This window comes from Coregonus clupeaformis, chromosome 16 (assembly GCF_020615455.1).
Source record: "Coregonus clupeaformis isolate EN_2021a chromosome 16, ASM2061545v1, whole genome shotgun sequence".
Classification (NCBI taxonomy): Eukaryota; Metazoa; Chordata; class Actinopteri; order Salmoniformes; family Salmonidae; genus Coregonus; species Coregonus clupeaformis.
In genome coordinates, this window is record NC_059207.1 from 35,309,909 (window position 1) to 35,332,473 (window position 22,565).

Consider the following 22,565-nt stretch of genomic DNA (forward strand, 5'->3'; position numbering starts at 1 on the left):
TTGCCTTGTAATTGGGCTATACACAATCCACAGCTAAGCAATACAAAAATGTAACAAGCTATTGATCCTCTGTGGCTAAATTATAGGCCTACTCCTGGTGTAGTATTCTGAATTATTTCATTTATTTATGAACAGACAGCAGTAAATCTATAACTTTGGCTAATGTAGGCCTATTTCAATTTATCAGGTTTTCCGCGGCTATGATTCTACAAGGAAATAAATGATGAATTGCAATGCTGGAGAGATGATAGTTGCAGGCTCATGTCTATCAGAGCAGAGAGAGATCATATAACGTGAATCTCATTCTAGTGAGAGATAGGCTACAGGCACGCTTCTCTCACACCACAGCAACAGACACGCGTTGTTCTCTAGGCTACAATGTTGCACAAACCATAAACCCGGTCCGCCCAACGCAAATACATTCTTAGAATACCAGGCAAGGACTGAAAATCTACGTTTTCACAATACGTTTTTTTAGGGGGCATTAGAATTACAGAGGCAACTTAAATTAACTCTGATTGCTTTTATTCAAATTTGTACATTACAAACAGTGGAAAAAAAACATGCCATGAGAGGTACCAGATCCTGGCAAATAGGTTCCAGAACGAAACAGTATAGGGCAGGATCCGGCTCAAATTAAGCACTGACTGTGCCATAGAAAATATACATTCACCACAGTACATAACTCACATTTTTGTAGGTTTACAATTTACCATTTACAGTCTGAAGTGCATGAAGATACCACAGTATACCTTCGGGGTCTATTCAATCAGATCTGCTTTAGCCGACATATGCATAGCTGTTGTTTTGGCGGTGTTGCGATAGAGCTGTCAAATCCAAGTGGCTCCTGGCATTATACTAAAGCGGATATTGTCATTGGCTGCACAGAGTCACACTAACAGCAATCCCATGCAGCCTTGTTTACAAATTCCATCACTGGAACGTGAGATGTAGGCCTAATCTACAACTCGATTAGGATGATAGAAATTCTAATTATTTAGTTTAATGATTTGTCAATTTGAGCGTAATTATTTATATATAGCCTACACTTTCTCATTCCGATCTTTTATGCGAGTGGGGCGGTGTATGCAGTTGGACCTCACACACCTCCAAAACATCAGGGTGTCCACTATTGTTGATCTAATTGAATCTAGAAATGTACAGTACATTTTAACCATAATGAGAGGGCTAGCATTTTTCTTAGCATTTTTGTTCAGGTATGTGTGGTTAGTCCTTAATTTCCTTGTCTGCTGTTAAAGTTGAGTTACTCCTGGCTGTGGCATTGTTAGTGGAATTGTATGTTACAGCACTCAGGATACAAGGAACAATTTTCCCAAGTGTGTGTGTGTTATTAGCAGCATACAGTGCAGTCGGAAATTATTCAGACCCTTTGACTTTTTCCACATTTTGTTACATTACAGCCTTATTCCAAAATTGATTAAATTGTTCTTTTTCCACCTCATCAACCTACACACAATACCCCATAATGACAAAGCAAAAACAGGTTATAAAAAAAAAGAAAAAAGAAATACCTTATTTACATAAGTATTCAGACCTTTTGCTCTGAGACTCGACATTGAGCTCAGGTGCATCCTGTTTCCAATGATCATCCTTGAGATGTTTCTACAACTTGGAGTCCACCTGTGGTAAATTCAATTGATTGGACATGATTTGGAAAGGCACATGCCTATCTATGTAAGGTCCCACAGTTGACAGTGCATGTCAGAGCAAAAACCAAGCCATGAGGTCGAAGGAATTGTCCATAGAGCTCCGAAACAGGATTGTGTCGAGGCACAGATCTGGGGAAGGGTACCAAAAAATGTCTGCAGCATTGTTCCTCAAGAACACAGTGTCCTCCATCATTCTTAAATGGAAGATGTTTAGAACCACCAAGACTCTTCCTAGAGCTGGCCGCCCGGCCCAACTGAGCAATCGGGGGAGAAGGGCCTTGGTCAGGGAGGTGACCAAGAACCCGATGGGATATCTCACACTACATCTAAGATCTACACATATAGACTGGACAAGAGTGAGGCCAGTAAAGTAAAGCACCTTTTATCCCAGTTTTTACATTCCTCCCAATTTACACTGGCCTTGTCTTGAATAATCTTATGACTTGTAACATTCTCTTCTGAACAATCAGATAAGTGAAGAGGTGTGATGTGAGTGATAGGCTTATCAATGGAATAAGGGAGTGCATGACATAATCATTTGTATATTTTTATGATTCAACACCTGTCTTTTTGGACCTCAAAGTGTGGTTTCTTACCGCCAGAGATTAGGTCAGTGCTAACAGCAGGTCAGAGAAGCCAGTAATTTTCAGAAGAAAAAAATGATTCTCAGGAACAGAGTAACGTGGACCCAACCAGTATTTAATCCCCATTGTGTAATCTCCTTCTCTGGGCAGTAGGCTGCAAAAAACAGAAACCAAAACCTATTCTGCAGACTATTTATTCTCAAGAGATCATATTCTATTCTTTGGTAAAAAAAATATTCAACTTTATCTACACCAAGAAAGGTCTACTTCAATAAGATGCTTTTACTTATCTGAAACCTTCCACCTGCATGTACAGAACAATACTAAACTGAGGTTTAGACCAAGCCTCTTAGTTCTTCTTACAGAGGTAACAGTAGTGGTTGAGTTTTTGTGGTCACATGGTGACTACTGTGTGCCAGGGACTGGTCCAAGTTGCCCTCCTGCCCAGCACAGGGCAACGCCAAAGGCTGTGGTGCCCAGTACTGCCAGGCTGGCCTTCAGCACGGCACCGGGAGGCCTGTGGAAGTTGGCAGGGCCCATGGTGGCCAACATGGCTGCTGTCACAGTCAGGGTGAACAAGATGGACACTACTGTGTTTATGGCCACGATCTGACCAAATTTAGCAAAAGGCACGATGACACAGAAGAAGAGAGGGACAGTGGAAATGACCGTGGTGACAGCACTGGACACTATGGCAACTCCCACGTGGTTCACTGCATCTAAGGTCCGTCTCTGCCTTTTAGCTGACAGATCCTGAGAATATCAACAGATTTATATAATGAGTCTTTTCTCTTTATGCATTATAACCCTCAGCCGTATTCCATTAAACCCGGTGGCATTCATGACTTTTAAGTAAACAGAATATTCGAAAGGCAAATCCTTCATTCTACTGTAAGAGAGTTTGGCTCTCTTACAGTAGAATATATAATATGTAAATTAAATTCCTTATGTGCCAATAATAGATACAGTGGGGAAAAAATATATTTAGTCAGCCACCAATTGTGCAAGTTCTCCCACTTAAAAAGATGAGAGAGGCCTGTAATTTTCATCATAGGTACACGTCAACTATGACAGACAAATTGAGAATTTTTTTCTCCAGAAAATCACATTGCAGGATTTTTTATGAATTTATTTGCAAATTATGGTGGAAAATAAGTATTTGGTCACCTACAAACAAGCAAGATTTCTGGCTCTCACAGACCTGTAACTTCTTCTTTAAGAGGCTCCTCTGTCCTCCATTCGTTACCTGTATTAATGGCACCTGTTTGAACTTGTTATCAGTATAAAAGACACCTGTCCACAACCTCAAACAGTCACACTCCAAACTCTACTATGGCCAAGACCAAAGAGCTGTCAAAGGACACCAGAAACAAAATTGTAGACCTGCACCAGGCTGGGAAGACTGAATCTGCAATAGGTAAGCAGCTTGGTTTGAAGAAATCAACTGTGGGAGCAATTATTAGGAAATGGAAGACATACAAGACCACTGATAATCTCCCTCGATCTGGGGCTCCACGCAAGATCTCACCCCGTGGGGTCAAAATGATCACAAGAACGGTGAGCAAAAATCCCAGAACCGGGGGGATTGGAGGGACGCCATGTGCGACTGACGTGTTTTCCGTTTGCTCCCGTGGTATTTTTAAAGTTTATGTGAATTTTGCAGCAAAACCGTATTTATTTTCATATATTATTTTGGTGATCCCTTCCCGTAAAAACCAAGACTACTTTACTTCCAAATATCAGCATGTCGACGAAACATAAGGCCAAAAACATGACTTTGAGAAAACCCGGCCTACAAGACACACTCTCATCACCGCCCTCCCTGAGCCTGACGACCCGGGGACCGATACTCTACCCGGGGGCGGCTTAGCCTGGCGGCGCTGAAGTGAACATTCTCGAGGCCATCAAACTACTACGCTCTGAGATAGTTGAAATGAAAACGGAGGTGGTTGCTACGATTGAGGCCCGAATAAAGGAGGTTTCTGATACTTTAAAAGCAGATCTAACCATCCTGCGGAACGAGACGGTGCCGGCAATCGCATCACTCAAAACAACAATGGAGTCGCACACTACAACGATTGCAGCACTGGAGACCTTCGCTACAAATGTCTCCGACTTAACTACATCCCTGGAGGCTGACGTGAAACGCCTAGCTGCGGATTTGAAAAAGGTGAAGGAGAGCTGTGTAAGTTTGGAGGGATTCTCTCGCCGCAATAACCTGAGACTTGTATCAGTCCCAGAGTCAGCGGAAATGCCTCGCGCCACGGATTTCGTTTCTGGGCTGCTGAAAGATGTTCTAGCCTTAGATGAAAAGCCCCTGATTGATCGTGCCCACCGGTCGCTGCGCCCAAAGCCCCGGGATGGGGAGAGGCCCCGTGACATAATTCTTCGAGTTCACTTTTTCCATGAGAAGATGGAGATTCTCCGACGAGCCCGCAATACCACTCTGAGCTTTCAAGGACAGAGCTTCTCCATCTACCAGGACTACTCCCCCACTGTTTCCAGGCAGCGCGCAGCTTTCCGGACAGGCCAAACGACTACTTCGGGACCATCCAGGTGTGAAGTACGGACTGCGATTCCCGGCCCGTTTATGGCTATCTCATGATGGTAAAGACTACACATTTGAATCTCCGGACGAGGCTCTCTCTCACATTCAACGTCACATCAAGAAGTCTTGAACTTGCTCATAGTTCAGCAACTGTTGCTAGCGAACTGTGGATAGTAAGTAACCCACCTGTGGTACAACTATGTTTAGCTACAACATGCTAATTTTGTATAGTTGGGGGGTTGGCGTACCCATTCAGGCTTATTTGATGTGATCTAATGTTTTGATCATCTAGTGTGCTTGCCTTACAAGCATTCAGTCATTTTAATTTCATTGTATTGCGGTTTTACTATACTCCTGTGTTTTCTAGGCTGTCTTGCTCACCTATTCAGTTTGTTTACATAGTGTCTCAGTGACTCAAAATATTCTTGGTTATTTGCTTACTGCATCCGTTTGCATTGACCCAGTAAACAGTAAATGCTTCCCGAGGCGACACGTTTTTTTGGGGTCTTCACTTAAATTTTAAAGTTCTGAGCGTCATTTATGCCCAGCAAGCGTTAAACGTTGCGCACACGTAGTTTTTTGGTCTTGGTTGTAAGCTGTCTCAGCATTCAACTAGACAACTATTATAATAATAATAATTGTTATCATTTTTGATTGTCTTACTACGATTTCCTTACTTCAAATTAGGTTTTCGGCTGAGAGCCTTTACACATTCTATTTATTTTCTTTATTTTCTCTCTCAAATGCCTGTTATAAGACTGGGAATATAATTATATACATCTACAAGTGGTGCTTTTGTAATTTCGTCTGCACAAGGGATTCACCTTAATTTCTTTTATTTAAAAAATGATTATCTCTTTTTGCTGTTTGATCCACTAACAAAACACGACTTTAAAGAGCGGGACTGTGGGTTTAGGTTTAAGACCGCACTCTCACAGACATACTGTGCGAAGAGAACATGCTCTATTTAGGCTTGTACCTCGTTTGGGGAGGTACTGTCTGGGATGGGGGGAGGGGGGTGGGGGGAGGGGTTGAATTGTTCAGTTCTAATGTTGTCATTCTGTCTTTTTGGGTTTTTTTCGGTACTTTTCTCAACATCTACCACCGTACATTATTACTCTGAGACAAGTTATTCTGGGGTTTCTGGGCGCTCATTGCTTTTCCATTCTATGCTCTAATGACGGGGTTGTATAACGGGAATGCCCAGAGGGGCCGAAACAATGCGATCAAATACATTTCGTGGAACACCAAAGGGGTTAATAACCCAGTGAAACGTAAGAGGGTGTTGACACACTTAAAGGGTTTGAATGCAAATGTTGCATTTCTACAAGAGACTCACTTGAGGACTGGTGAGCACTTTAGGATGCGTAGGGACTGGGTTGGTCAAGTGTTCCACTCTAACTTTCATAGTAAATCAAGAGGGGCTGCCATTTTGGTTGATAAAGTCACTCCCTTTGTAGCTTCTGAGGTTATCGCTGATCCTAAGGGACGATACGTCATAGTAACCGGTAAACTGTTTTCTACCCCTCTTGTTTTGGCTAGTGTTTATGCTCCCAATTGGGATGACACAAGTTTCATTTCTTCCTTTTTGTCTGCTATACCCAATTTAGATTCTCATTTATTGATTTTAGGGGGGATTTCAACTGCAAAATGTCCCCAGTTCTTGACAAGTCCTCACGAACAACTACAGGCCCATCTAAATGTGCCCTACTTATTCAAGCCTTTCTTCAGAAATATGCCATGTTTGAGGCCTGGCGTTTCCTACATCCTACAGATAGACAGTATTCCTTTTATTCTCATGTTCATCAAACATACTCCCGGATTGATTACTTCTTTTTGGACAAAAAACTTTTGCCTAACCTTCGGCAGTGTACTTACAAGAGTATTGTTATTTCAGACCATTCACCATTAGTGCTTGAACTAGAGTTTCCCCAGCGACCTCCTATGTGTTATCAATGGCGTCTTAACCCCATTTTACTCTCAGATAAGGAGTTTGTCAATTTCATTTCTTCTGAAATCACCTTATTCCTAGAAACTAATTCAACACCAGGTATGTCCTGCTCTACCATATGGGAGTCTCTCAAAGCATACCTACGTGGCCAAATTATTTCTTATACAGCCAACCAAAACAGAGTTCGCTCTCAGCGACTTCGGGACCTGAGCGAATCCATAGCCACATTGGATGAGAAGTATGCCACGGTTCCTTCCTCTGATCTGCATAAAGAGCGCCAACTACTCCAATCTGAATTTGATGAGCTTTCTACCAGGCAAGCTGAACAGTTACTCTTGCGAGCTCGGTACAGAGTGTATGAACAAGGTGACAAGGCCAGTAAACTCCTTGCACATCAGATCCGTAAATCTGAGGCCTCACGTTTAATCCCACAAATAAGGACCCCGTCTGGTGCCACCACAGTTATACATAAAGAGATCAATGATCAATTCAAACAATTTTATTCTGCGCTATACACCTCTGAATCCCCTCAAGACCCTTTGCTGATTGATTCCTTCTTTAATGGCCTGAATATGCCTTCAATTGATACAGACACCCATGACTATCTAGAAGAAGAATTTACACCTGAGGAGATTGCAACAGCAGTGTCCGCAATGAAAAGCGGTAAATCACCGGGTCCGGATGGTTTTCCAACCGAATTTTACAGGACGTTTTCTGGTCTGCTTTGCCCATTCTTGTCTCGACTATTTGCAGAGTGCCTTAATACCTCAAAGCTACCGCCTAGTCTTTATCAAGCTTCAATTTCATTACTATTAAAGAAAAACAAAGACCCCCTGGAATGTGGATCCTTTCGCCCAATCTCGCTTTTAAACTGTGATTACAAAATCCTAGCCAAGCTTTTTTAGCCATCCGTATGGAAGGCTCGCTGCATCAAGTAATACACTCTGACCAGACTGGCTTTGTGAGAAATAGGCATTTGTTTTTCAATATTAGGCGCCTTATGAATATACTGTACTCCCCTGCGTCGGAGGACCCAGAGGTGGTGGTCTCACTTGATGCAGAAAAAGCGTTTGACCGCGTTGAGTGGGATTACCTAACAGCCACCCTTTATAGATTTGGCTTTGGCCCCAAATTCATTGCGTGGATAAAGATTCTTTATTTTTCCCCCATGGCTTCGGTACAGTCTAACAACTTGTCCTCTGACTATTTTCCCTTGCACCGCGGATCCAGACAGGGCTGTCCACTCTCCCCCTTGTTGTTTGCTTTGGCAATCGAACCTCTCGCCATTGCATTACGCTCTAATGATGCCATTCAAGGAATAATCCGGACGGGCTCAGAGCAGAAAGTCTCGCTATATGCGGATGACCTCCTTTTGTTTATCTCTAACCCTGATACCTCATTGCCACGCGCCTTATCTGTTCTTAAAAGGTTTGGATCAATCTCAGGGTACAAGCTGAATCTAGGCAAGAGTGAGCTTTTTCCTGTAAACAAGGCTGCTTTAAAGTGCTCTTTTACAAGTTCTCAGTTTAGGATTGTCCGGGATCAATTCACCTACTTGGGAGTTAAAGTGACAAGGAAATATTCAAATCTGTTTCAGGAAAACTTGGTTGCTCTAGCAGACAGTTTGAAACAATCTTTTGCTTTTTGGAATGCGCTACCTCTTTCTCTTATCGGAAGGATTAATGTCATTAAAATGAGTGTGTTGCCCAAATTTCTATATTTATTTCAATGTCTACCCATTTTTATTCCAAAATCTTTTTTTATTTCACTGGATCAAACATTCATGCATTTTATTTGGGATGGCAAGGTACCACGGATTGGTAGAAAACATTTACAGAAGCCTAAGTCATTGGGGGGTTTAGCTCTACCAAATTTTCAGACATACTATTGGGCTGCAAATTTCAGAGCCCTTCTGTACTGGCTGCAGACTGATCCTACTGGCCCTAGACCAATCTGGGTCCAGATGGAGTCTGAATCGTGTAAACCTGCTGCACTTTCTTCTGTGTTGTGCCTGTCTCTCCCAGTGTCCCTAGGCAAAAGGTGTGTCAACCCAATTGTAAAGCAGTCTCTTAAAATTTGGAATCAGTTCCGCTTAGCCTTTGGCCTTCGAGGCTTTTCTCTATCAGGCCCAATCAATCAGAACATTTTATTTCCTCCATCTTTGAATGATGGGGCTTTTGACATCTGGCACTCACTAGGCCTCTCCTCACTAGCCCAATTATTCTTTGATGATACATTTGCCTCTTTTGCTCAGCTACAGGAAAGGTTCAACCTCCCCCAATCCCACTTTTTCCGCTATCTCCAGACTAGGAACTTTGTCAGAGCTAACACACCTGAATTTCCCCATAGGCCTGTGAATACAGCTATAGAGAGCATCCTGGAGCTGAACAAGCTTCCTAGGGGCGCAATTTCAGATGTATATGCAATCATTCATGACTTACAGAACCCTTCTTTGGTGCCTTTAAAAACTCGATGGGAAAAGGATTTGGGGGAGGAACTTGGGGAAGACACCTGGGAATCTGTGCTGCGCAGGGTGCATTCGTCCTCTTTTAGCACTAGACACAGCCTCATTCAATTCAAGGTGGTTCACCGTATCCACTGGTCTGGGGCCAGACTTGGAAGAATATTCTCTGATTTTGATCCTACCTGTGTCAGATGTAAAATTGAGCCGGCCACACTGTTGCATATGTTCTGGGGCTGTCATAAACTGTCAGGTTTCTGGGAATTAATATTTAAATGTTTCTCTGATATATATAACACTGTTATAGATCCCTCTCCCCCTTACAGCCCTTTTTGGAGTACTGCCCATAAGCACCCCCCTGTCAAGAATCCAGTCGGACACTGTTGCTTATACAACTCTTTTAGCTAGACGGCTAATACTACAGAACTGGAAGATGGCAGCTCCCCATCTTATAAATATTGGGTGAGAGATGTGTTGTGCTCTCTGAAACTAGAAAAAATTAAATTCAATTCACGTGGGAACCCCAAACTGTTTAATGAGGCTTGGGCTCCATTCCGGTCTTACTTTAAACAGTCCATCCTCTGATGGCATTCCTATTAAAACCAAAATAAGTCCGTATTTGACCCCCCTGTGACTTAGGGGTTGGATGAGCATTTCTCTGTGTTTTTTTCTGGGGTGGGGGTGGGGGGCATTAAGGTTGATGTGCTTATTGATTGTGACCTGCGGATGCCTTATTCATCTCGCCCGGGCAGAGACTAAGGTGTGAGCTTGTTTTTCCCAGTTATTTTTATTTTTTAATTCTGTTCACGCCTACATAAAATTATCAATATTCATTTTTTATTTTAAAGCATTGTAAACTTTTTTTTTTTTTTTGGTCCAGTGGATGATTGGTCTGTGGCCTTGACTGTCTGTGAGTGGTTGCATTTCTCCACCCCATCCCTTAACTGTTTACAGGAACAATGGTGAGGTGTTTGCTCTGTCCCTATTCTATAGATTGCCCTTTAACCTTTTGTAGCCTTCTGCCTGGTGTGTTTAACTTGTCTAAAGTATGGTATCTTTAAAGTTATTTTTTTTTTATATGTATTATTTGTATTTTTTTTCTAGTTGAGTATATTATTTATATTGCTTTGTCTTGTCTGTGTGTGTGTAAAACTTAATAAACAGAGTTCTCAAAAAAAAAAAAATCCCAGAACCACACGGGGGGACCTAGTGAATGACCTGCAGAGAGCTGGGACCAAAGTAACAAAGCCTACCATCAGTAACACACTACTCCGCCAGGGACTCAAATCCTGCAGTGCCAGACGTGTCCCCCTGCTTAAGCCAGTACATGTCCAGGCCCGTCTGAAGTTTGCTAGAGTGCATTTGGATGATCCAGAAGAGGATTGGGAGAATGCCATATGGTCAGATGAAACCAAAATATAACTTTTTGGTAAAAACTCAACTCATCGTGTTTGGAGGACAAAGAATGCTGAGTTGCATCCAAAGAACACCATACCTACTGTGAAGCATGGGGGTGGAAACATCATGCTTTGGGGCTGTTTTTCTGCAAAGGGACCAGGACGACTGATCCGTGTAAAGGAAAGAATGAATGGGGCCATGTATCGTGAGATTTTGAGTGAAAACCTCCTTCCATCAGCAAGGGCATTGAAGATGAAACGTGGCTGGGTCTTTCAGCATGACAATGATCCCAAACACACCGCCCGGGCAACGAAGGAGTGGCTTCGTAAGAAGCATTTCAAGGTCCTGGAGTGGCCTAGCCAGTCTCCAGATCTCAACCCCATAGAAAATCTTTGGAGGGAGTTGAAAGTCCGTGTTGCCCAGCGACAGCCCCAAAACATCACTGCTCTAGAGGAGATCTGCATGGAGGAATGGGCCAAAATACCAGCAACAGTGTGTGAAAACCTTGTGAAGACTTACACCCTTTGATCTGTGTCATTGCCAACAAAGGGTATATAACAAAGTATTGAGAAACTTTTGTTATTGACCAAATACTTATTTTCCACCATAATTTGCAAATAAATTCATTAAAAATCCTACAATGTGATTTTCTGGATTTTTTTCTCATTTTGTATGTCATAGTTGACGTGTACCTATGATGAAAATTACAGGCCTCTCTCATCTTTTTAAGTGGGAGAACTTGCACAATTGGTGGCTGACTAAATACTTTTTTCCCCCACTGTACATATCAGATTGTGTTGTACGTACCATAGTGTGTCCTAGTGTGGCTGGTAAGGTCTCCCCAGCCAGCAGGTAGCCCTCCACCAGGTGCAGGCAGTAGTCCACTGAGGAGCCCACTAGGATGGACAGAGAGATGGCCTCCACAGCCCCCAACTCCCAGCCCAGCCAGTACATGATGGCCACCACCAGACAGATGACCCCTGCATATGGTCAAGAGATCACAGTCACACACTGACAGACAGATGACCCCCTAATCCTCCCACGGCTAAAACCACAGAACATACAGTATGTACATTACAACAGTTAATTACTGCCTCTTACGTTATTCCCAATAACACATCAATACTGCATTGTATCAAATTATTGGAGACCTTTCTCTGCAGTCTATTCACAATGGACCATCCTGATAAAAATACAGGCATGATCAGCAGTGTCTTACCCAGGATGGTGAGCAGTATAGGCAGCAGCAGAAGTGTATGGGCAGTGAAAACAGACACAGCTGCCACACAGATGGCCAGGGACAGGAGCAGACTGCAGAGGGCGCTCTCCACACCTACATAAAACCCAGGAAGGAGTCAGTCAGCACAGGAAAGTTACATTCCCAGAAGGACTGAAATAATAATATTTTACATATGATCATATTTATTAGCTGCTCGACAGGTAGTCAAAAAAATGGATTGTGCCCTGGGTATGGAACAGCTGTGTCCTCCGGCTTCTCCACTTGCCTATGATTTCCATAAAGATCTGCTTCCAGTGCTCACAGGTCTGGAAACCTCTCCGTAGAGCAGAGGATTCTGGGAGAGCTGAGAGCTGCTCTTGTAGGAAGGTCTCCCACTGGAGGAAGTCTGAGCGAGTCTGGAAAGAGGATTTCCCCTTGTAGGTGGTCTTAGGAACAGACAGATGAAAAATACATGAGCTCTGTTACTGGCACAGACCTGAGTTATAACATTAGAGGTGGTAGTATACACCATGGACAACAGTGGCTGGCACTCACAGACTCAAAGGCCATGGAGAGCCAGCGCACTCTGCCACCGTGCGTCCCCACGGCCCCATGGGACAGCTGGCCTGGCAGCAGGTTGGGCTCAGGGAGGGAGTGGCAGTCTGGGTGGAGTAAGGGCAGGATAGAAGAAAGCTTGTTGCCTGAAGAGAGAGAGAGAATAAATGTAACTCATATCAAACATGGTTTGTGTATGTGTGCTGTTAGATGTGTTAGACTGTCTGTGCAGTTTTTACCGGAGGGTAAACATTGGGCTCCTCCCGGCTTCACAAGCTGTTTATTAGCACTGATGACTTTACAGATTTGGCAGAGGTGTCCAATCTCTTGGAAGATATCAAAGTTTGGATCAAATATCACACTGCCCTTTGGAGAGAATTTGAGAACAAATCAATACCACTAAAACAGTATTGATTATTAAATTACACCTTCATATTGTTATTGTCTCGCAGTTGGCCCCTCACCATGTCCCCAATGACGTGGTTGTCTGTGCGTTGGGTGCGGTTGACTCCCAGTATTCCAAACACCACAAACACCATGGCACCAGTGTCAACCAGAGGACGGACTGCTGGCTGGCCACAGCCACCTCCACTACAGGGGTTAAAACCGGAGGTCTTGGACCTTTTGGTTGAGGTGGAATCTTTTAAACAAGGTACAAATGAGGAAAAAAGGTCACTCCCTCACATTCATAAGCAACAAATCATAGTACATGCTTGTATTTCAAACCAATGCTGAGTATTCATGCAGTTCACTGATATCTTCTGGCTCCAGATGTTCTCCCGCTCTTACCTGTGGGGAGCGGTGTGTAGAAGGAGCCTCGTGTGGGTCCGTCAGGCCCGGAGCTGATCACACAACCAGGTGGTTCTGCACACACTCGGCTGGGATGAGGACTAAGCTTGTGCTGGGCAAAGTACAGCCTCCTGGGAGGCACAAGGACAGCTGTGTCAACAACTTGACCACAAACAGCTTGACTGTTCTCTATTCCTCCATCATCTGTCCCTCGTCATTCCTTTTACCTGCTGTGCTGCTGCTCAGCCGATGCCACATAGAAGCTGAACTCTGACCTCCAGCCGTGGCGTGGGTCACATGACTGGGAAGTGATCAACCAGCGAGGGTGGGGGTGGTACACATGGGACACGCACACAGTCATGTGCATGCTGAAGTTGCTGTGAGGTTCAATGTACGCCTGTTTAGAGACACCAGAAGTTATATGATGAAGCTGACTACCAGAGGTTAGATATTAGATCATAACCCAGTAATAACACGTTTTTGAGGGTCATCTAACCTGAAAGGATGGAACTTCTCCATTCTTGGGACTGAGGCCTTTCCAAGGCGAGGGCATGCTAGTATTCAGAGAGAAGCGGTACAGAGTGATAGAAGTGCCCATATCCAGCTTAGAGACATACACTGTCAGCAGAGGCCCTGCCATGAAAGGATACAGTAGTAGTAGTAGCAGTAGATAAATAGAGGCACACATTCGAACATTGCCAGGTATATATTCATGTGGATCCTATTTAGATATGTTAACATTCTATCCAGTACCTGTTGTGATGGAGGAAGTGCTTGGTGTGATTGGGCTCTGTAGAGTTGAGTTTGAAGGGCTCTGTGTATGTTGTTGGGGGTTAAACCCAGCCATGGAGGGGGTAGTATGGGTAGGGCTGTGCAGAAGATGAGGTTTCTCCATGAACAGACCTGCAGGAAATGGGACATTTCGATTCAATGCTAAATTATTGGCAGAGCTTAATATCCTGATATATGCAATGTCCTGGGAGTGTTGTGAATGTGAGCACTGAATTGGAGCATGCAAATACCCATAGCAAGAAAAATAATGTAATGGAGTCAGCTCTTACCAGGAGTCGACTGTAAATTAATATCCCAGTCTAAAATGAATTGAAATGTTGCATAAAGACATTTACAGCCAGACAGTTGCAGGACAGGGGAGTTTCATTTGGGATGAAAGTAGTGTAATCAGTTTACTTTACACCCATCTGGGTTCCATCACACTGATTGATGGTGACGTCTCACCAGAGCACATGTGGCAGGATACGCCCTGGGCACTGAGGTTGTTCCTCAGTCCCAGTAGAGTCTGGAGGTTGGTGTCTGGACGAAACAGTAACGGGGCGTGAGTTGCCGGCCGCAGGAGGCAGCAGCAGCCAGCAGACAGCAACAGGACCAGGATGTAGATTCCTATGGGCAGCAAGACAAAGACTGGCCTGTAAGATGGGCAGTTCAGATGGGGTAGATCACTGAGGGGAGAAGAATATGATTAAATTGCTTTTTTGTGAAGAGGATTCAGGGATAGACAATACAAAACACTCATGGATATTGCTGATAAAAGTTGAAAAAGGAATATGGGCATCATGAGATGTGGTGGTCCTCCCAACCGCTGCAGACAGACAGAGCCATTACCTAGAATGACGTTACGTTTCTCCACGGCTGGCTCTGCCACCCAGTGCCTCAGAGCCCACTGAAGGTAAGCGCTGACCACGCCTGAAGTCCCCTGCTCTGGTGATGAGAGAGAGGTCTCCACTGACAGGGACAGAATGGCTGCATCTACATCTGTGTCACAGGAGCCTGAATGAGACAGGGTGAGACAGAGAGAGGGGGTGAATGGTGTCGGGACTCTACTATTAGCTTTCATTCTTGTGCCCTTCTTTAATTTAGCTCTGTTCAGATATGGATCTCACCTGGCTCCATCTCCACTGACAGTAGGGCCACATCGTCATCCTCATCTGACAAAGGACTGTGGCTCACTGACAGTCCTGCAAGTGCCTTCCACCTTTAAGAGGAAGCGTATCAGAGAGACACAGCTTTAGAATCACACTTTGTTCATAATAGGAAAACAGAATGAAAAGGCAAGCACCACAACAATAGGAACTCTGTTCTCTAGCAAAAAAGGAGGAAAGATGGAATCACACCATTTGAGACAGGCATTCTCCTGGGGGTCAACACACTGGGTCCAGATACACAGGGCAGCGGGCATGAGGATGGACACCCAAAGCCAGCAGCAGCTGACGATGAGGGCCATGAACAGGCCAAAGTCATGCACGGCCGGAATCTGATTGGAAGGGCAAAAGACCTCAATACATTTACATCATGCTTTCATATTGATACACATACATGTACAGACAGTTCCACCTCACAGCCATTAATTTATTTTGCATTCCCTTTGGAAGGATAATACAATATGGACTGACAATTCTTCTGAGTACCTGTGAGAAGGTGTTAGCAGCGTATGCGGCTGCGGTGGTGAAGGAGGTGAGGAAGGTGGCCCGGCCAGCTGTTTTCACCGTGTACACCATCCTCTGGACTGGATGGACTAAGTGGGAAGCCTGTCTGAAGGTACTCATGAACACAAACACATCATCCACACCTGGAGAACAGTAAGAGGGGAAACAGAAGAAAGAGAGGGATGTTATCTGTAACAAAGATGTTGTTTCTCAACCAGTTTGGTCATGAGAGAAATTCTAGAATATATTTTCATATTGTCACTCACCAATGCCAATGATCACAAAGGCTGCAACTCCATTGAGGATGCCCAGGTATCTCACCCCAAAGACCACATGGTAGAGGAAGAGAGCCACCAGGCAGCTCAGACCAATGCTAGTGAGCCCAAAGAATGTCAGGAACACTGTAGAGACACACCAAATGACTGACTGCAAGACCTCATGTTTTGTATGTGGTATCAAAATAATAAGAATAATACTAAGAATTAGATACTGATGCTAGCTTTTCACAGATTCTATGTATAACAGCATATGACCTATAGGAGATGTTGGAATAACATGCATGTAGTATCTAATGCAGGTGGGAGAGTGCATGGGACCTTACTTGAGAAGGAGGTGAGGAAATAGACCAGCAGAGTGATGCAGCCTCCACTGATCAGCGCCAGCAACATGTCACTGTGGAAGGTCTGTCTCACCTCGTTATCAAACAGCTCTGTGCCCCCATACAACACCTTCACCTGGCTAGCATCACACAAACCCAGAGATAAGGAGACAGTCAGAGACAGAGAATGAAATAATAGTATGTGGGTGTCATGAAAGGAGGGACTCTTTGATTGTGCTTAATTACAATTGGTCTGGAGAGTTGAAGTCTTGTGAGAAATTAAAAACAGCATCAGTTCATCTTATGGCTCTTTTATGTCTTTTAGAATGTGGTTCTTCTAGAGTTTACACAGCACACAGCGTATCATCAGCATTGGCAGAGGGCCCATAAGCCATAACCCACCTGGTGGACTGCTGAGCCAGGATGTCAGCGTACTGAACCACAAAGTTCCTGAAGCGGCTTCTCTGCTCCTCAGGCCGGTCCTGGAGGGAGCAGTAAGAGGGCAGCGGAGCTCCAAATTGGATCTCACTGCGCAGGAGAGAGGAGGAGAGTCGGTCAGGGGCCAGACTCTCATCCACATACCAGTAGAACTGTGGGTGGGTGATCGCTAGACTCAGAGCACCTGGGAGCAGAAACACAAGTGAAGATCAAAGTGGTACCGTCGCTGCCTGCTCCCTTTAATGTTCTGCTTGATCTCCCTCAAGCAGATGAGCTCCCTACTAAATCATGCAGAGCAGCAACTGTACCTACAGAATATGCCCAGTTTTATAAACCTCAGACTCACCATGGATGTCAGCCAGGTCGGGTCCCATGCCGTCGTAGTAGATCCTGCCTCCCTGTTCACTGGGGAAGAGGTAGGAGAGGAGGGAGCTTGGAGGGGAGCAGTAGGAGGGGCCCAGGGGCAGGTCTCTCAGGACCTCCAGAGGCTTCCAACAGAACTGCTGGAACTGGGGATGCTGCATGAGCAGGCGCTCTATGTGGTGGATGGTGCGGAGACGCTCTGGGGTGAAGATGTTGTTGTCCCCCCCACCCTGAGCTACAAAAACCAGCTCCATCCTCCACAGGGCCTGGCTCTGCAGGTATGAGTAGTTGGGAGCAAACCTGCGCATCCTAGTCTGAGATCTCTCACTGTCTCCCTCTCCCTCTATGGACTCACGACTCTCAGATTTTCCTAAATTAGTTGTATTTTTTTCCTCCTCCCATACCTCTACTTTACCACCCCTAGCCTCTCCATGCCTCGCAGTCTCTTGCCGACTCAGGGCATCTCCTCTCTGTTGCATTACTACTCTTTTGAACATTTTATTTTTCAGAGATTTCGAGTTCAGCCCTCCATGTGATGTCCTGTTGGATGTTCCATCTCCCTGCCTACCCAGCATGTCCAACAGCAGCTCCTGTAGAGCAGTAGAGTCATAGTGGTCCACGTCACGCCTGCGTCTGTCCCAGGACCCCAACTGAGTCTTTATGGCAATGGTGAGTGCATCAAACCGCTCAGCGGAGAAGTGGCTATGAACCTCAAAGGCACTGTAGGAAAGGTCTATGTCCAATGGGGGGCAGTATAGGAACATGTAGGCAGAGAGGGCACAGGGGAGAAAGACTCCAACTCCCAGGACAACCCCACTCACCCAGGGTTGTGTGTAGACCCAGCCCATCGCCCCCCACACCCTGTTGCCTCCAGTGGTGCTGCTCCTCCCATTAGTCTGTGTATCTGACTCCCCACCCTCCTCCTCTCGCTCCTCTTCTTTCTCAGCATCCCAGCTGCTCTGGAATAACAATGGCTCGTCTTCCAAGTCCATGGCAGCAGCACCTGTCACAAACACACACAGTACTTCATCATCACTCACTCTCCTAATGTAAATCCTCTCCTGTCCTTGGACAGAAAAACATAGACATAAATTATAGGTGATTTACAGAGCAGGCATAATAGTGGTTCAGGGTATTCTGCAGTACACAGCCAGCAAGGGCACAGCCATTAAATATATCCCGCAATAGCCAAGACACACAGGGTTGTTATTCAGCTGACAGAAAAGTCAAGGGGAGAATTTAGTAAGAAGATGGACCTCAACGGTCCAAAGCAGTGTACGTCTGCCAGTTTAAGATGCTGAACACTAAGGCTGGGAGTTTAGAAAGAGTATTGGCTGCAATTTCATGCCTCTCACTCATTCCTTCAGTGTGTGCAAAAAACTATATTTCCCCTAGAGTGCTCATTGGCGTCTTTGTCCATATCAGCAGTCGACTTGGGTTTGGCTGATCTGCAGCAAATTAAATAATCTCACTTGTCTAATTACGGAGAGGGGAGAGACGTGTGGAATGTTAGAGAGGTGTGGAATATGAGAGGGGTTTTATCCCTGGTGATAGACAGCTTCTGATAGTGTCAAGCTATTGTTCCTTCCTCTTTTCACTCCACTGCAAACAAAGGATACTGCAGTAATTTGGTATTCACGTGGCAATAATCGTGCTAACGACAAATTGGCAATTCATCTACTATCTTTAGACTAGAGCTCCAGGGTCATCTAGGTGGGGCGGGGAGGCCAAAAGAGTGGGAGCATAATTTCCATATCTCTTCAGCCTGGGTCTTGAATATTTACGTTTCCGATAAGATAAGGGAGTTTGAATCGATTGTTAATTTGGTTGGTAAACCTATGGCCGTTGATCAAGAACCAAGATAAGCATTATGATAATTTATCAGCCGTAGTAGGCTAGCTATCTATACACATTTGCAGCTGAACCTGCACATAGCCACGAATACAGTCTATTCAAAGAGATGACCATGACAATGAGTCCACCCAGTGCCATGTCATTGTTCAGGGCATAGATGGACACCAATGCTCGCCCTCAATGAGAGAACAGAGCAGTTCAACATGTCTGCACTGGGAGAACATCTGGGTCTGCAGCCCCTTCTGAGGACAAATTCATTAGACAAAGGATCAGTCCATTGAGAGGGGAGAGGGAGGGAAGGAGAAAAAGAGGGGAGAGGAGAGAGGGAGAGAAAGAGGGGAAATGAGAGGGAGGAGGAAGGGAGCACCTTACATTACAACATCAACAAATATGAAAGGCAGCTTTGTGTGGTTTAATATTCAAGGCAGTCTAAAATTAGCTAGCTCTGTACATTTCCATACCTGCCATGTTTGTTTCCACATCCCTGGAATTGCTGATCAGTTGTGGTGAAACACCATGCTGGCCCCTCACACTTACACCACTCTTCAGTTATGCAGACACTGTGCTATTAAAGCAGTGCTGTGTATTTCATGTTAATGGTCGTTTACTGAGAACACCGTTACACAGACATAGCATGGATGTACAGTCGTTTACTGAGAACACCGTTACACAGACATAGCATGGATGTACAGTAGAGTGTCCCTTGCTCCCCCCACCATCAGGCAGATTACTGCGATGCCTCCTGGAGTAATCTGTCTCTGACAGGCTCCTGGGACACATCCTTTTCCCCTGTTGATGAATTCAGCCGCGCTGCTTTTCCAGCCATACAATATCTTTATGAGAGAAGCCTCAACTGCAGGGTAACACTCCCAGGGCTGAAGCGAGAATGAGGATGCCAGAATCATTCAACTTTTTAATTTTTCTTTAATGCTTGAGAGCGGAGGAAGTCAATTTAGGCTGTGCAGGTGGGGAATAAAAATAGATTTATGGACAACAAAAGCATTCTCAAAAGTTTCAATCAGCATGAACTTTGTCATTCTAGTCTTACGCATTCCTTGGTCTGTCATTTAATTTTAGCCCCATATTCTAGAGACACTGTCCAGCAGAATTTATAGGTTATTTTCAACTATAGATTTACCACAGCAAAGAGAAATTGATTGGATGAGGTTGATAATTCTGTACATTATTTACAATGCTGTGACATGTCAATGGCCCTGATACAACTATAAAAAATGCAGTGAAAGAGGTGAATGAATATCCTTGTGTGAATAACTTTCTAGAGAACTAAAGATATCTTTCCCCTGCAGACCAAATGCTAGCTTTTTGGGTTGACTTTGGAATGTGAAGCACCAAATCAGGGTTGAATGCCAGTTGGTGACTATTGCTGTTGTGTGGCAATGTGCTGTTTTCTTGGTACTGTGCTGTCTATGCTGAGTGTTAGTATCCTGTGGATCTGATGTGGCACTCTAAACATTCCCAGTATGCCATCCAACACACCCTCACTAACAGGCACATAAGGCTTTTATTTCTTGCTTTCTGGGGATGTGCTGATGCGTGTGTGTATGTGTACAAGCGTCTAGAAAGGTGGGAATAAGGAGGATACATACAAAACCTCTCTTACTGACAACAGCCAAAAATGGTATGCTCCCGTCTGCTCTCCTTCCTCCCCTCCCTCGTTTCATACTTTCCCCATCTCATCCAATATGGATTTCACAGTTTCTCCTGCCCCACAGATTCAGCATGGTTTAAATTCACAGAGCATGCAACATCATTTAAAGGGACATTAATCTCAGCCCAGCACACCAGAAGACAGACATTGCTTATGTATGAGCACTGAGTATCACTAAAAGGGTAATCACTGAGGGTGATGCCTCTATTCTTCACAGATCCCCAGGATATAAAGGTTCAGCATAGTTCAAGTGTAAATACCTCACTCATGCTTCATTTGCACCTAATGACAGTCATTTGTTTGATATTTGCAAAGATGGATGAATCCCTTAACACATGCAAGTACCGTAAACCCAAACACAAAGCTCACTACTGCCGCTACACCTGGGGGAGAGATGGTGGGTGATTGCAGAAGAAGAATGATTGTCTGGAGATCTACAGGGCCATGTGAAGTTTGACGACAGATGTTTTTTTTGAATACTCCCATTACAGCAAGCCAAGGTCTCTGAAGATTCTCTATCCACCTGAGAGCTCCATTTACTGCAGCTGTGCTCCTCAGAGGCTGCTGGTAGGGATGACCTTTTCTTGCCACCTATTGACTCTTATTTGGCTTAGTAAATGAGAGATAATAACAGGATAATGCCATGCTCAGTTGTTGTTGGGTGTAATTCATTATTTAAGCATCTGTTAATTCTAAATAAAAAAAGAGAGATTTAGTGTACGGCAGAGCCGGAGAATTTTACCTGAGCTTGAAGAGTAGAGGTATGAACTGATGGGATGTGCAGCCCTATGGGGTCCTCTGAGGATGCATACCTGTGCTGAACAATTTCATTTCAAACTTGTTCTCCAGATGTTCACTTGATTCACTCTGTTGATCTTGGTTTTATGTTCATAGTGTTCTAGCTCCAGGAGGGAGAGAGCCTGCACCTTAGCCCAGCCTCACCGATACAAGACTTCTGAGATATTTCTATTGTTCAATGAGTCTTGGCTACCATAAAAATTATGTTTTGTTATTTTCTCCCTTTCTCTCACTCTTCCCTCCCTACTGTGCCTGGTTGTCCAGGCGACTTAGTCAGTGAGAGTATCAGTTCTTTCACTCTCCCAGCAGCTCCTCTCTCATGGCTTTGTTCAGGCTTCTCTCCTGACTGGCTCACCAAGGGGAGGGGAGGGGAGCACAGCCCTGGGCGTCAAGGACACTACGTGTGACAGGGGATAAATCTCATCACAGCCTAACAGGTAATGCAAAAAGAGGGCTGACTGATTCAAGCTCTATTTGGCAAGAAACATGTGCCTAACGTGAAGGTTTTGCCAACAGACTGCAGTAGAGTCCCCCTTTGCTTCCAGAGGATTTGGTTGGTTTGGTCTGGCCGGGGCTCTGCGGAGGGGGGGGGGGGGTAGTACAGGAGGTTGATCAGAGTAACTGGATACAGTGGAAGACAAGGTGTAGGCCATATCATTTCAACCCCAGGAGTCTGAGCCCCATTTTTGTTCCACAAGGCCCTCCTGCATTCACATCTAAAGAATTTTGTTAAAGGCAATGCTCTCAGAGCTATCATTATTCAACATGAAATTGAATTTACCACAGTAGACTGCTATGATTGGATAATATGGTTAGATAGGACTGCTTGTGGTCACATCACTTTGGTTTATTACGATACAGTGATGATTTTACATACAGTGCCTTCGGAAAGTATTTTTCCACATTTTATTACGTTACAGCGTCATTCTAAAATTGATTAAATAAATACAAATCCTCAGTAATCTACACACAATACCCCATAATGACAAAGCAAAAACAGGTTTAATTTGTTTTGCTAATTTGTTAAAAATAAAAACCACATACCTTATTTACATAAGTATTCAGACCCTTTGCTATGAGACTCGAAATTGAGCTCAGGTGCATCCTGTTCCATTAATTATCCTTGAGATGTTTCTACAACTAGATTGGAGTCCATCTGTGGTAAATTCAATTGATTGGACATGATTTGGAAAGGCACACACCTGTCTATATAAAGGTCCCACAGTTGA

At 44.4% G+C, this 22,565-nt stretch overlaps 1 protein-coding gene across 1 annotated transcript; it reads right to left on the reverse strand.

The window, feature by feature from the left end:
• Positions 1-1,907: 1,907 nt before the first annotated feature.
• LOC121584831 (protein dispatched homolog 3-like) lies at positions 1,908-21,884 on the reverse strand. The gene is made up of 21 exons (XM_041900974.1): positions 21,281-21,884; positions 16,999-18,018; positions 16,617-16,836; positions 16,218-16,354; positions 15,883-16,017; positions 15,599-15,759; positions 15,305-15,444; positions 15,074-15,165; positions 14,796-14,960; positions 14,412-14,573; positions 13,929-14,078; positions 13,672-13,808; positions 13,403-13,572; positions 13,176-13,306; positions 12,851-13,026; positions 12,626-12,752; positions 12,387-12,532; positions 12,118-12,277; positions 11,832-11,945; positions 11,420-11,592; positions 1,908-3,007 (listed from the first exon to the last, which is right to left on the reverse strand). Exons 2-21 carry the CDS (start codon positions 18,005-18,007, stop codon positions 2,660-2,662), a joined length of 4,053 nt encoding a protein of 1,350 aa, XP_041756908.1. The 5' UTR covers positions 18,008-18,018; positions 21,281-21,884; the 3' UTR covers positions 1,908-2,659.
• Positions 21,885-22,565: the final 681 nt, after the last annotated feature.

Bases quoted from the DNA above. Each gene is read 5' to 3' on its own strand.
- LOC121584831 (XM_041900974.1), bottom strand. From the start codon at position 18,007: ATGGACTTGGAAGACGAGCCATTGTTATTCCAGAGCAGCTGGGATGCT. The intron at 13,307-13,402 runs GTAAAAGGAATG...TGTGCCTCCCAG, and splicing joins GCTGAGCAGCAGCACAGCAG to GAGGCTGTACTTTGCCCAGC. The intron at 12,533-12,625 runs GTAAAAACTGCA...CTCTCTCTTCAG, and splicing joins AGCCCAATGTTTACCCTCCG to GCAACAAGCTTTCTTCTATC.